The sequence below is a fragment of the Trichosurus vulpecula genome, chromosome 6 (genome assembly GCF_011100635.1).
Source record: "Trichosurus vulpecula isolate mTriVul1 chromosome 6, mTriVul1.pri, whole genome shotgun sequence".
In the NCBI taxonomy this organism is placed as follows: domain Eukaryota; kingdom Metazoa; phylum Chordata; class Mammalia; order Diprotodontia; family Phalangeridae; genus Trichosurus; species Trichosurus vulpecula.
In genome coordinates, this window is record NC_050578.1 from 277,245,285 (window position 1) to 277,258,116 (window position 12,832).

The 12,832-nt window shown below is 58.4% G+C and overlaps 2 protein-coding genes across 5 annotated transcripts; both read right to left on the reverse strand.

Moving 5' to 3' along the window:
- Positions 1 to 8: 8 nt before the first annotated feature.
- On the reverse strand, positions 9 to 2,530 carry LOC118854153 (protein tyrosine phosphatase receptor type C associated protein). The gene is made up of 2 exons (XM_036764491.1): positions 2,453 to 2,530; positions 9 to 1,004 (listed from the first exon to the last, which is right to left on the reverse strand). The coding sequence occupies exons 1-2, from the start codon at positions 2,453 to 2,455 to the stop codon at positions 384 to 386; spliced, it is 624 nt and encodes a 207-aa protein (XP_036620386.1). The 5' UTR covers positions 2,456 to 2,530; the 3' UTR covers positions 9 to 383.
- A 1,548-nt stretch (positions 2,531 to 4,078) lies between these two features.
- Positions 4,079 to 12,590, reverse strand: CORO1B (coronin 1B). 4 transcript variants are annotated; one of them, XM_036764429.1, is made up of 12 exons: positions 12,487 to 12,590; positions 11,912 to 11,982; positions 10,715 to 10,917; positions 9,104 to 9,226; positions 8,882 to 9,011; positions 8,065 to 8,246; positions 7,642 to 7,761; positions 7,090 to 7,194; positions 6,848 to 6,993; positions 6,695 to 6,752; positions 4,753 to 5,055; positions 4,079 to 4,489 (listed from the first exon to the last, which is right to left on the reverse strand). In XM_036764429.1, the coding sequence occupies exons 3-12, from the start codon at positions 10,913 to 10,915 to the stop codon at positions 4,364 to 4,366; spliced, it is 1,494 nt and encodes a 497-aa protein (XP_036620324.1). In that variant the 5' UTR covers positions 10,916 to 10,917; positions 11,912 to 11,982; positions 12,487 to 12,590; the 3' UTR covers positions 4,079 to 4,363. The 4 variants fall into 4 exon arrangements, with proteins under 4 accessions (XP_036620324.1, XP_036620323.1, XP_036620325.1 ...); XM_036764428.1 differs by lacking the exon at positions 12,487 to 12,590 and having other exon boundaries at positions 11,912 to 12,018; XM_036764430.1 differs by lacking the exons at positions 11,912 to 11,982; positions 12,487 to 12,590 and adding an exon at positions 11,805 to 11,885.
- Between the last annotated feature and the right edge of the window lie 242 nt (positions 12,591 to 12,832).

The window sequence follows — 12,832 nt, forward strand, 5'->3', positions numbered from 1 at the left end:
TCCAGTGTAGGAGTCTTTATTTCAGAAGGGGCTGTTCCCCCATCCTGGACCTGGCGTGGGCATCCTGGTTCTTTTACCCACACATCTACAAGGATGGGAAGGGCTTAGTGGTCTTGGTCTGGGGCAGCGGGGGACAGTGCAGAGAGAGATGGGCATTGCTGTGTGGCACACAGTTCTGGGGGTCTGTGCCACCACGGATTGATGTGGTGAGACATGTAGCAATCATGCCTTCAAGGACCTTTGGACCAGACTGTGGAGTACTGAGGACGTGGGCAGGCTGGGCTGAGCGGGGCTCCTGGGAGGCTGGGGAGGCCCTATTTATCCCCTGGTGGCTTTGGTGGCAGAAGTGGGCAGGAGGGAGGCAAAAGCAGGGCCCCCTATGCCTACAGCGCGGTAACACTGAGGCCGTGACCCCCCTCTGTCCCTGCCCCATCCTCCCAGGCTGCACTCCCTGAAAAGGCATGGAGGTCGCTCAGCAGGGCCTCGGCTCGGCCTCCAGAATGGGTGGGCTCAGGCCCCTGCTGGAGGCAGACTTCCCCCTGTGCTGCCTCTGGACCCTCTGAGCTCCTGGGCACATCATTCTTGTCCTGGCCAGGCTGCTTCTCTCTCTCCTGCTCTGGTTCTAGGTCCTTCTCCTGGTCCTCCTCCTCCTGGTCCTCCTCCTTGTTCTCCTCCTCCTCCTCCTCCTCCTCTTCCTCTTCCTGCTTTTCCATACTGTCCTGCAGCTCTTCAACGGCTGACCCTCCGAGCCACCGGGCCACCCCCGTGGCCTGCAGCAGCCGGCGGGCTCGGCTCCACAGGGAGGTGCCCAGGCGGGTTGGGTGGTAGTAGCCCCCTGATTCCTGGCTAAGGTGATACCAGGCCAGGGCCAAGCCTGCCATCAGGATCAGCAGCAGTAGCACCAGCAGGCACACAGTGACCGAGCTGTGGGAGCTGCTTTCCTCGGAGCCCAGCGCCCCTGGCAGAGCTACCAGGGCCACCAGGCCCATGAGCCTGGACAGTGCCTAGAGAGAAGGAGGAGGGGAAGAGGTAGAGAAGGGCATCTGCCAGGGAAAGCAGCAGGGGAAAGGCAGCAGTCTTGAGACTCAGAACCTAAAGGGCCTGGCTTCCTTGGGCCAGGCCAGGAGGCTGCCCAGATGAACTCAGAGGTCTAGACTTACAGCCCCATCCCTACCACTGACTTGCTGTGTGAGGCTGATCGAGAACCTAAACCTAGCCTCAGTAGAGGCTTTCTCATCTGTAGCATGGGAATGATATTAACACCCAGGGGTCTTGTGAGGCTGAGATAAGGTGGAAAAGTACCTTGGACAGAGGTTTCCAAAGTGTTATATGACTTTGGGGTGTCTGGGTGGAGGCTCCTGAAGTATCTAGGGGAGCCTGGTCCCCTCCTCCCACCCTGTTCCTGGAACTCAGCTCAGAAGATCCCTGGATTGGAAGACCCAGATTTCAGTCCCCAGCTCTGGCCCTTGCTAGCTCCATAACAGGGCAAGTCCACTCTGTTTCTTCATCTGTAAATGGGCCAGTGGCAGAGAGAGGGGGGGGGGTCATTTCTGGACTAGAATGTGATCCAGGAGCCAACCCCTCTTCTCCAAGCCTGGAGTCCAGCCCTAGGCCAAGGGATGCAAACTGGCATCGATGGCCTGGCCCTTCCCTTTGGAGGGCTCCCCAGAGAAGGAGTCATGGGGTGGCTGCCCTGGAGCCCTGGGGGCCTTTCTCTGAGCTATCTGCTTGGCCTGCTCTCCCCTCCCTCCCTTCCTCCCCACAGCCAGCTGGGGGGTGGGGGCACCCATAGGCATGTGACTGAGGCCTCCACAGCTGCTGCTACTGCCCCGGCCTTCTCTGTCAGAGGAAGCTTGCGGTTGGAACAAAGCAGGTGGAGGCTGCTATGTAGAGGCTTGAGCAGAGAGCTGAAAGCCTCCATTTCTGGCCCCTCACTTCCCCTCCCTCAATCAGCTCTGGAAGAACAGAGGGATGGGGCCAGGCTCTGGGACCTCTGGCCTCTGCCTCTCTGCTCTGGCCTCCCTCCATCCCCTCTGAGCCATCTGGGCCCAGCTCTGGCATCCTAGGATCCCAGGCTGTGGGAGAGGCACCTGGCCTTGTGGAGAGATACCCTGAGTCTGGTCTGAGAACCAGGAGAATTGGGGTTCAAGCCTGCTTGTGGCCCTTGCTGGCTGTGTGACCTTGGGTGATTGCCCCGGACAGCTTGCTAACACTCTAAGCTGCAGGGCAGTTGCTGGGAGTTCCCAACAACCATGAAGTCCAAGGTTGGGTTAAGTCCTAGGAGATGGGCATCATAGGCAGAGCCCACAGAAGGCGCAGCGATGCCTGGCCTAGTTGGTCTCTGGAATTGGCTGGCCCTGGGATGGAGGGCCGGGGTAGGTATAGCTACCCCAGCCTTGGTCCTTGGAGTATCCATGCCCACTTCCCCTTCCCCAGTGTTCCCCTCACTCACCATCTGGCCCTTGGGTCTGTGAACTGGGCCCCGGCACTGCTGACTGTAGCTCTGGCTATGAAACAGACTGGGGTGGGCAGACTGGGTGAAGGAGGTAGGGACCGTGACCTGGGTTAGATTGGGGCTTCCGGCTTCCTGTCTTCTGCCCACCCCCTCCGTGAAGCAGGCAGGGGCCCAGTGCTGGGAAAGAACTGGGGGAGGCCACACACATCAGGCTGGGGAGGTGGGGCTCTCTGGCACCCTTCTCTTGGCCAGTGTCTTGAACCCTGCGCACTTGCCTGAATCGAGGGATCTTTTCCTAACCAAAGGCCTGGGGGCCCGAGGGCTTGGGACAGGGAGCGAGGCCTGCCATTTATTAAACATTTCCTAAATTCTGGGCATACAAAATTATGCAGGGAGCTCACGTTCTAATGAGATAAAGCCAACACTACTTGCGTTTAAGATATCTGGAATCCCAGTGGGAAAAGTTGGGGGTTGGATAATGCAGGAAGTGGAGGCCAGGAAGGCCTTAGAGGAAGCCAGGAGGCCGAGGTGAAGGTGGACAGCCAGTGCCAAGGCAGGAGGTGGGAGGTGAAGCATCTGTAACACCAAGTCATAAAACACCAGGTCAGTGTGGAGTGCTGGGGAAAGCAGGAAGGACTTCAGAGAAGAGTTTTTCGTCTGATCCTGGAGGGAATAGGGAAGCACTGGAGTTTGTTCATTGAGGAGGGTGACGTGGTCAGATACAGAATTCAGGAAAAATCACTCAAGTGGGGGATGGGCAGAGATGTCACAAGAGTCCAGGTGTGAAGTGCCCAGAGCCGAGGCAAGGGTGGGAGGGATGAGGACCACCCAACAGCTCAGAGAGGAGAGAGTGGGAGGGAGGGGCTGAGGGGAATGTTGGGGGAAGGGTAAGGAATTCTGTTATGGACATGTTCAATTGGGGGTGCTGCCAACAGGATGCCCAAGATGCAGCTGGTGAAAAGGTCTGGGAATCATCAGCAGAGATGATCTGTGAAGCCCTGGGGGACTGATGAGGCAGGCTGGGGGGAGGGGAGCAGAAGGCCCAAGGGACCCCCTGGTTACTGAGGCATGGATGAAGATCCCCCCAAAGACTGAGGGGAGCTTAGAAAGGCAGGACAAGGCCCAGGACAGGGCAGTGTCCCCCAAGCCTAGAGGACGCACCCAAGAGGGCAAAGGTGCAGAGTTTAGGCGTTCAGGAGGGAAGGATGTGAGTTGGGGAGTGTAGAAAAGTGTCTCTGCGAGTTCACCACAAAGGGAAGAGGTATGGTCAGATAAATGCAGAGTTTGGAATAATGGATGCAAAGAAACATGAGCATGTTTGTGAGCAGAGGGAATGGGCCGATGGATAGGGAGAGATTGCAGCTTAGAGAGTGGGGACAATGACCCCAGATCCATTAACCCTTGGGATCCCGGACTTAGAGCAGGCAGAGCCCCCTTATCGAGGAGGGAGCAGGCTTAGAGGGAGGTTGTTTTGGCAGCAGAGGCAATGGAACAGGCCCAGTATTGGAGGGCCGAGGGGCACAGAGATGCGTTTCCTTTCCTGGTAGTCAGGCGCCTTGCCCATCTCCCCCCACTTCCCCTCCGCCCCAGCCCCCAACAGCAAAGGGGGAGGCCAGGCCAGGATCTTAGAAAGAGGTTTTTATTTGGAATGAAAATATAGTCAGGCCCACAACTTCCACCAGGGTAGCTGAGGGCAGGAGAGCTAGGTGTGGTGGAGTCTGTGGGAAAGGGAAGATGGTCCCTTGGAGGTGTGGGAAGTTCTTGCCTAGTATATAAAAAAAAATCATTCTTGATAGCAAGTATAAAAGTGGTCCAGGCCGGAGCTTCCTGCTCCCTGGCCGGCTGAGTTAGCGGCAGGATCTGGGGCAAGGGAGGGATGGGTTGGCTCCGGCAGGCAGGGGCTGGGCACTACACATCCCCATTCTCCATGCGGCCCAGCTGTTCTTCAAGACGGGCAATGCGCTCGCCCTGTTCCTTCACCAAGGTCCGGAGCAGCCGCAACTCACGGGTCACCTCTTCCAGCTTCCCAGAGTCCTGCAACGGAACAAGGGGACCAGTAAGGCCCAGGCAGGGCTGCCTGGGGAGGTCAGGGGGGAGGTAATGCTAGCCCCAGAGCCCTGCCTACCTGGCAGCCATCAAGTCTGAGGCCCTCTACACCCTGTCTCTGCCCTTTCCCCAAGCCTGGAAGAGAGGCAGGGTGGCTGTTTTCCACCCTATTTCCTTTCCTTCTCCTAGGCCCCTAGGGCTGGGCCATGCTGCCAAGCAGCCCTAAGCCAAGCTGGCAGGCAGGTACGTACCCCAGCCCCTGCAAGGCCACTGCTGCTGCTGCTGCTGCTGGTGCCACTGCTGCTTGGGGTGCTGACCGGGGTGGTGGTGGAGGCAGGTGTGGAAGCTCCGGGCACAGGAGCCGAGGCCGCCCGACTGTCATGCAGGACATTTTTTCGGCTGACCTTGAGGTCCCTCTGTTTGCTGGGCACATAGGCTTCACGCAGGGAGATGAGGAGGGGCTCGGCATCCTGCCCACTCACCCACTCTTCAGCTTCCAGGGCTGCCTCGGGCCCTGCTGTGTCTGGGTACAGGTCATCCTGAAATAGGTCTGACTGTGGGGGCAGGGAGAGCCTCTGCTAGGCAAAGGTGGAGGAGGAAGGATGGCCCTCTCCCTCTTCCAGAACGGCAGGGTGGAAAGGTCCTCAGAGCTCTAGGGAGCCTGGGCCCCAGGTTACAGATAAGGAGCCAGCCTGAGGCTTCAGAACTGAACACGGGACTCTCACTCCCTAAGGAACTTCCAGTGGTCAGTCCCTGTTGGCACTTTGGCCTTCACGTGTCCCCAGACTCCCTGTCCATCCTCTGGTCATTGAGGCTCAGGGCTCCAGAATCTCGCTAAGGACTGGCCAAGCCTGGTCACTTCTTGTGGGGCAGCAGCCTTCCCTCTGACCTCTTTCCTGGTGCTCAGGCCCTGCCAGCCCTCCCCTGGACTTCTGAGGGAACCTCCCTGCCTCTGGTCTCCACCCTCAGGCCAAGACTTCAGACGTTCACCTTGAGCACGCCAGGGCAACTCCCCAGGGAGGACAGGACAAAGTCTAAATGGCTTGGCCAGGACTCCCCGGATGTCTGCTACTTTACTGCCACCCAGAGAAGTCTTGGTTCTTCAAAGATTCTGCAGTGAATCAGGGGCTGTCTGACCTGGGCACCTTTGCCTACATGCTAGTCCCTCATCTTAGCACAATTACCCCCTACATGCCAAATACTACTATCCCTTGGGGCCTAGCCCAGGGGATCCCACACTCTCAGGGCTGTAAGGGATGTAGGGGCATCTAGTCCAGTCAGTAAATGGAAGGAACCTTGTGACATCACCACAGAGCAAGCGAGTCATCTGACCTCTGGGAAGACTTCCCAGGAAGGGGGATCTCTCCCTCTGGGGGCAGTGTGGCCGTTCCACCCAGGGACAGCTCTGACATTCTGCCCCAGGGAGACCATCCCTGGGGGCCCCAGCGAGGCCATTGTGGTGAGCTGGAGAGTGTCCAGGCTGGTGAGGCCCATGTCACATGAGGATGGCCGGACGGCAAGGGACTGAGCATGGATGTCTAGCCCGGAGGAGAGAAGGCCTGGGGAACATGAGCTCTGCATTCTGGTGTCAGAAGGGCCATCATGGGGAAGAAGGATTAGGTTTGTTCTCCTTGGCCCCAGGGGTAATAGCAGAAGTCACAAGGGGGCAGATTTAGGCCCAAGGTCAAGATAAACTGGCTGCCAGTGAGAGCTGCCCTGGCAGGGAGGGACTGCTGGGGGGAGGCGGGTCACTGGCAGGGAGGATTCTTTTGGCCTGGGTGCTGCCCAAGGTCACCCAACTCTGAAATTCTGTGTCTGTCAAGTTCAATCAAGCAGAAATCCAGTTCCCTGCACCTTCTCCTCATTCCTCCAAGGCCAAGAAGGACAAGTTGGACTTCCAGGGACACAGGGCCACCCTCCTTGACGTCCCAAAGCTGGCACACTGATTCCATCTCCCCGAGCCCTTGGGCACAGCTACCCTATCTCTCCCCAGTCTTCTACTCCAGAATGAACCTTCCTATTTCCTTTCCCCAGGCCTCCCCGTGCTGGTTACCGCCTGGTCCCAACACCATCAGCCTGGAGATGGGGCTGGAGGGTGGAAAAGGGCAGGAGACAGAACTATGGGTGCTCAAGAGCCTGGGAATTAGGTGGAGATGGTGGTGGCACAGGCCCAGAGGGAGAGGCCCCACTCACCTTTCTGGGCACAGTCATGATGATGGGTTCACACTTCCGTTCATGGAGCTTGTAGAACCTGAGTAGGGGAGAAGGTGTGTGAGCCTAGGTCAAGGCTTGCCACCCACCCAGCCCAGCCCAGTTGGGGTTCACAAAGCACCCATCCCCTCTCACCTAGCGATCTCACACTTGCTCACATCCAGGCCTCTCTTGGGCATGCGCCCCATTCCCCGCTGAGGCTCCTTGCTAGTAAAGGTGTTCAGGAAGTGGATATAGGGGGGCTCAGCTGTGATCTCAAAGTAGCGGATGCTTGAGTCCCCCTGAGAATAGGTGGGTGCCGAGGAATGTCAGGGTCCTGTGCAAGTCCAATGCCCTTTCCCCTACTCCAATATGTGCCCACTTCTGCCCATGCCCACCTTGCCACAGACGTAGATGACGTTGGTATCAGGGTCATAGAAGGGAAGCAGGGCCCCATTGCTTGAGTCTAGCTCCTGCAGAGCCATGGGCTCCTCCAGGTTCTCCTGCCATGGGAGAGGGGGCATTAGTGGGTGGTGGGGGCCTAGATCCCTGTCCTCTGTCACCCCTGTCCTTCCAGGGGTCATGGAACATGAAGTCAACCTCTACAGTCAGGCTCTGACAATTTTGGTTCTATGCTCTGTGGTCCTTCCCACCCATGGCATTCCATGTTCTAGGTCCCTCAAAGCTCTGACATTGTGTTCTAGGGTCTGATTGTTCTCTGAAAGTCCACGTCCTATGTTGTAATGCCTCTTGCCAGTTGATATCCCACGTTTCCTGTTCCCCCGGCATTCCACGATGTTAGGGTTCTCAGTCCTACATTCTTCAGGAATTAGGGTAGGGTTCCTGCCCATGTACTTAAGCACCCTCAGGTGAGCATCCAGCCCCTGCTTCCCACCTTGCTTTCAGCTCTCTAGCTGTCTCTTGAGAAGACCCTGCTGGACTCAGCTTACCGGGTCCCAGAGCGCCAGCTGCCGCTCACTCATCCGGCTGAAGCCTGTGGTAAACACCTTGCCATTGCCCAGGAAAATGGCCCGCATGGGCCGGGCTCCCTCATGGGCCTTCTCTCGTTCCTGTAGACACAGAGCCTGGCCATCTTTATTAGCAAAGAGCTTCTGAGCCCCGTCCCACCCATCTATCAGAGCCCACCCCATGACTCCCCTGGGTGTATGCCCGCTCCCACAGGCCCTGGGGACCCAGGACTGATCTCCCAGCACCCTGACTCCTGTCCACCATTGTCGGCCAGGCCTCAGCATTTGCCTCTTGCACCACCTCCCCGCCCCTGGGAGGACCCCAGCTTCCAATCTCTCCCTCACTGGACTCCAGGATGGTGCCCAGACTTCCTCACAATGGGCCGGGGGAGGGGCCGCACATACCGCCACCAGAGTGCCGCGGCGAGGGTCGATGATGCGCACACTCTTGTCCTTACAGGCGGAACAGAAGAGGCTTCCGTTGCGGTTCCAGGAGATGTTGTAGATGAGGTCGGGGTGCAGGGCATCCAGGCGGTACAGCTCCTCCGCCGTGCCCACATTCCAGATGAGTACCACGTTGTCGCAGCCTGCGGAACCACCATCCCGGCCCATCAGTTCCCACCCTGTGCCCAGACCCCTGCCTACCACCTCGCGTAAAAGGCACGGGTTTGAATTCTGTCTGGCTCTACCACGGACTTGCTGTGAGGCTTTGAGGAAACTGCTCTCTTCTGGGCCCTCACTTATCCTACCTGGCAAATGGGGTAATATCGATGAATTCTTCCCAGTGCTGCACAACCCTTCTAATTAAGGGAGCTGCTAATGCTAACAAGCTAGGAGCAGCTAACTGGGTTAGAGGAGCACTGGTGCAGAACCGGGGGGTACCATGGGGCCATGGAGCCCAGGCCTCTGTTTACAAAGGGGTAGAATCTGAGGCACAGAGAAGGCCAGGACATGGTACGCCCAGGCCTCTCTGCCTGTGGGCTTTACAAACCCCTCCCCACCCTCATTTTGCAGATGAAGAAGCTGAGGCCAAGAGATTGTGTGACTTGCCCAGTTAAATAAGCCCTTTAAGAGAGGATTTGAACTCAGATCTCACTGAGTCCTAGTCCACCTAGCTGCCCCTCCCTCACAGGGGTGCTGTGAGGTTTATCTGTGACTACTTGGGGAAACTTTCAAGGGTAACTTAAACAGCTGACAGGCAGCCTGGGGAGGGGGGTCAGACCTGCGCTGAGGAGAACGTTCCGGGCGGTTGGGTGCCAGGTCACAATGCCCACTCTCTTGGAGTGGCCTTCTAGGACAACCACCGGTTCTGTCAGGGGAGCCACCAGGCCGTTCTCTGGGATCTGCCAGACCTGTGGGCCGACAGGTGTTAATGGGAGACCACCAGAGGAAGGGCCCTCCCCTCTCCCCACGGCTAGCCAAGGGTAAGTCCCTAGCTCCTCACCATGACCGTGCAGTCCTCAGAACCACTGGCGATGACCTCATCGTTGTGCGGACACCAGTCGATGTCGAGGACAGGTCCAGTGTGCCCACATACCGTGGGGTATGATTTGTCAATGCGCCCCGTCTGTAGGCACGGAGCAGGGTGGAGAGGAAAGAGAAAGTCAGGGGGCCCCCACACGTCCCAGGAGCAGAGGCTTTAGACTCGGGGAGCCTTAGAGAGAGCTCAGCCACCTCCTGTGATGACGAGCCCCAAGACGAGGTAGGGACGGGCCCAAGGCCCCACTCGGGGCGAGGCCCGGAGCTCAATCCCATCCCAAGGCCTCCAACTCCAAACCCAAAAGTAATTTTCCACTCTGGATCTTACAATCTGGGTGACCTTGCGCAAACTAATTTAGAGCTCGGGCCTTCACTTCCTTGTCTCTATGGTGGGACTCACAATGCAGGCCTTGCCTCCCCACTTCTTTTTCAAGGTCAAGATAAGCGACAGGAGCAAACACAGGGGATGGTTAGTCTCCTCTCCAGAGAGACAGGGAAAATGGAGTCTCAGACATAGGACGGACATCCCTAATTTTGCTGTTGTCCAGTCATTCTCAGTCACATCTGACTCCTTGTGAGCCTTTCGGGATTTTCTTGGCAGAGATGCAGGAGTGATTTGCCATTTCCTTCTCCAGTGCATTTTTACAGATGAGGAAACTGAGGTGAACAGGGCGAAGTGACTTGCCCAGGGTCACATAGCTAGTGGCCGAGGCCAAATCTGATTTCAGGTCTTCCTGGTTCCAGGCCCAGTGCTCTATCCCCCGGGCCACCAAACTGCCTTAATTCTGCGAGGGGTACCCCCAATCTCTCTAGTCCCAGGGGTTCATGACCTCTGCACTTGCCCTCACCCCCTGATGCATCCAATCAGCTGTCACCATTCCCCTCCCCTCCCCCTCTGGACCCTCGCACAGCCCCCACCATCCCTAGCTCAGACTGTCAGGACCTCTCCCCTGCACAAGTCTCTGTTCTGGGCCAGGCCTAACTCGGGGCCAGTCCAATGATACAGGCTTGGAATGAATGGAATGCCTCAAACACAACTAGCTGATCTCCCTGCTTGTTTTTCCTCTCTTCCTCAGCTACTAAAGTGATTCTCCCAAAACACAGACGGGTCTGAGTAACCAGAGCACTCCCCCACCCTATTATCTCCAGGGGCTCCCTATTACTTCCAGGAGCAAATGGAAACTCTTGTCTGGCGTCAACGGCCCTTCACCATCAGATGATAACCTCTTCTTCTAGACTGATTTTACATGACTCCCCCTCCCACACTCTACATTCCAGTCAGTCCACCTGGCCTAATGACTACAGGCTATCTATCCCCCTTTCCAGATGCTTTTGCAATGGCTGTCCCTCTGGCCTGGAATGCACTCACTCCTCACCTCTGCTCTTTGAGCAGACAACCTCCAATACAAGGCTCTTTTGATACCCCTGACTGTAATGTTCCCTGCTCCATGCATCGGCCCCCCCTGAAGAATGCAATCTCCTTGAGGGCAGGGACTTTCCTCTTTGCCTGTGCCTGGCACAGAGTATGGACCTAATAAATAACCCCAGGGGGCTGTGGCCCTGCCCATGCCTGCACCTTGCTCAGGGGCAGCACCATGAAGGCCCCTCCACCACTGGCCTCGACGATGATCGCCAGGAACTTGGGGTTCACTGCACAGAAGGTGCTGTCCCAGGTGACCCGGGACACCCGGATATCTTCATAGCACTGCTCGTTCTTGACCGGCTGCCCGAAGACATGCCGGAACTTGCTCTGTCTGACCACTTTGCGGAAGGACATCTCTGGCAAGAGAAAAGCAGAAATGAACCCTGCCCCCTCCCCCCACCCCGCAGGTGCCCCCTCACTCCCTGCCTGGCCATGAGAGGGCTTCCCTGGGCACTTTAGAGACTGCCTTAAGGGACCTTATGGCTCATTGAGTCCAACCCCTTCATTTTACAGTTGGGAAAACTGAGGCTGGGAAGGAAAACGGACCTACCCAAATTCACCCAGGTGGTAAATGGCAGAGCCAGGTCTGGAATCCAGCCCACCTGGTTTACCACCTTGTGCAGGCATTCTTCAGAATGCTGGGCTTCTAGCACTGGCTTTGACTTTGGCTCAGTTTGACTTTGGCCGTGTCTCTTTCTCTCTCTGGGCCTCAGTTTTCCTACCTGTGAAATGGGAACAATGCCCCTCCTGCCTCCTTCCCTACTAGGTGACAGAAAAATCTGTTCTGCTAGAGAAACTGAAGGCTCCCTGTGGCTTCCTGGGGGACTTTGGGAAGCCTTCCCATCTGCAGGGATGGGAGTGGGGGAGGATGGGGGGAGATGTTCCAGAAATCTCCTCCCAGGCCTTGGAAAATAGGGCTGTCCTTAAATCACCTTCTTCCAGTCCCCAGAGGCTCCCTGACCCAGGCTCCCGATCATCCCCTCCCACAGTGCACAGTCTGTCTACTCGGAGGGGCGCCCCTCTCCCAGGCCTGGTCCCAGCTAGATGAGTGAGGCTCCTTCTCTGCCCGGCCTGGGGGGGCTGGAGGTCCCCCCTTCCCCTCCTCCAGAGGAACTAGGCCAGGGCCGAAGCAGCTGCAGTGGAAAGGGGGGGTGCCGGAAAATAGATCGGCAGAGATGGGGAGCGCTGCTGGCTAGAGGGGTGCAGGAGGGGGTCCCCTCCCCCGCCCCAAGCTTCCCTGTACCCCAAGTCCCAGGCCGGCTCCTGGAAGGTCCCGGGGTCCCAGAGCATGGGGGGAGGAGGGGCTGCCTTGGGTGGCCGCGCCCCCTCCCCCGCCCCGCCTCTGCTCACCGGCGGGCGGGTGGGCGCCGCTAGCGCGGGGCAGCGGGACCGAATCCGGCGGCGGCTCTGGATCCCCAACTCTGGGAAGCAGGAAGCGGGAATCAGGAAGTGACCGAGGATGCCCGTGGCGGGGAGGGGGAGAGGGAGTGGAACGGAGGGGCGGAGGGGCGGGGCAGAGGCGGGACGGGGGCGGGACCTAGATGGTGGAGGAGGGGTCTGGGGGCGGCTGCTGGGCGAGAGGACTTGGGCGGGGGGGGGGAGGAGCCGTGGGAAAGTTGGGGGTGTAGAAGGAGGGGCTGGAATCTGGGGGAGGGGTGCCAGAGGCAATAGCCGGACTGGGGACGGGAGGCTGGGGGTCCCTGGAAGGAGCGGGAGGAGGAGAAGGAGGAGGAGTCTGAAGGCAGCCGCTTGGGGACAGGGCTTGCCTGGGCGGGGGGGAGGAGCTGAGGGAGGGCGGGAGGGGGAAGAGGGGGGAGGAGGAGGGGCTGGTATCGGGGACGTACGCCGCAGGCAGTAGCCAGACTGGGGACCGGGGGCCTCGGGGAGAAGGAGTAGGGTGGGGATCCTGGAGGGCGAGAACTGACCAGAGAAGCAGCCCTGAGAAAGACGGGGCTGCGGGGGTCTGGGGTTCTTCTCTCACTCCGCACTCCCCTCCTCACCACAGTCCCCTGGAATGGCTCCTAAAGGGTCCGACAGTGGGTGATCTGAAGGAGGGGGAGAGGGGCTGGAAAGGAGAGGGCTCCGGGGAAGGAGAGAAGGAGGGCGAAGGGAGCTGAGGGTGGGACCAGAGCTCCTCCCACATCCGATAATTTGCTGGGGGCCCTCTATGCGCATTCCTACCCAGATGAAGCTGCTCCCAGCTGCGCTTAGGCCCAGGGCGCGGGACACATTATTTGGATCCAGAAGACCTGCGTTCAAACTCTAGTTCTG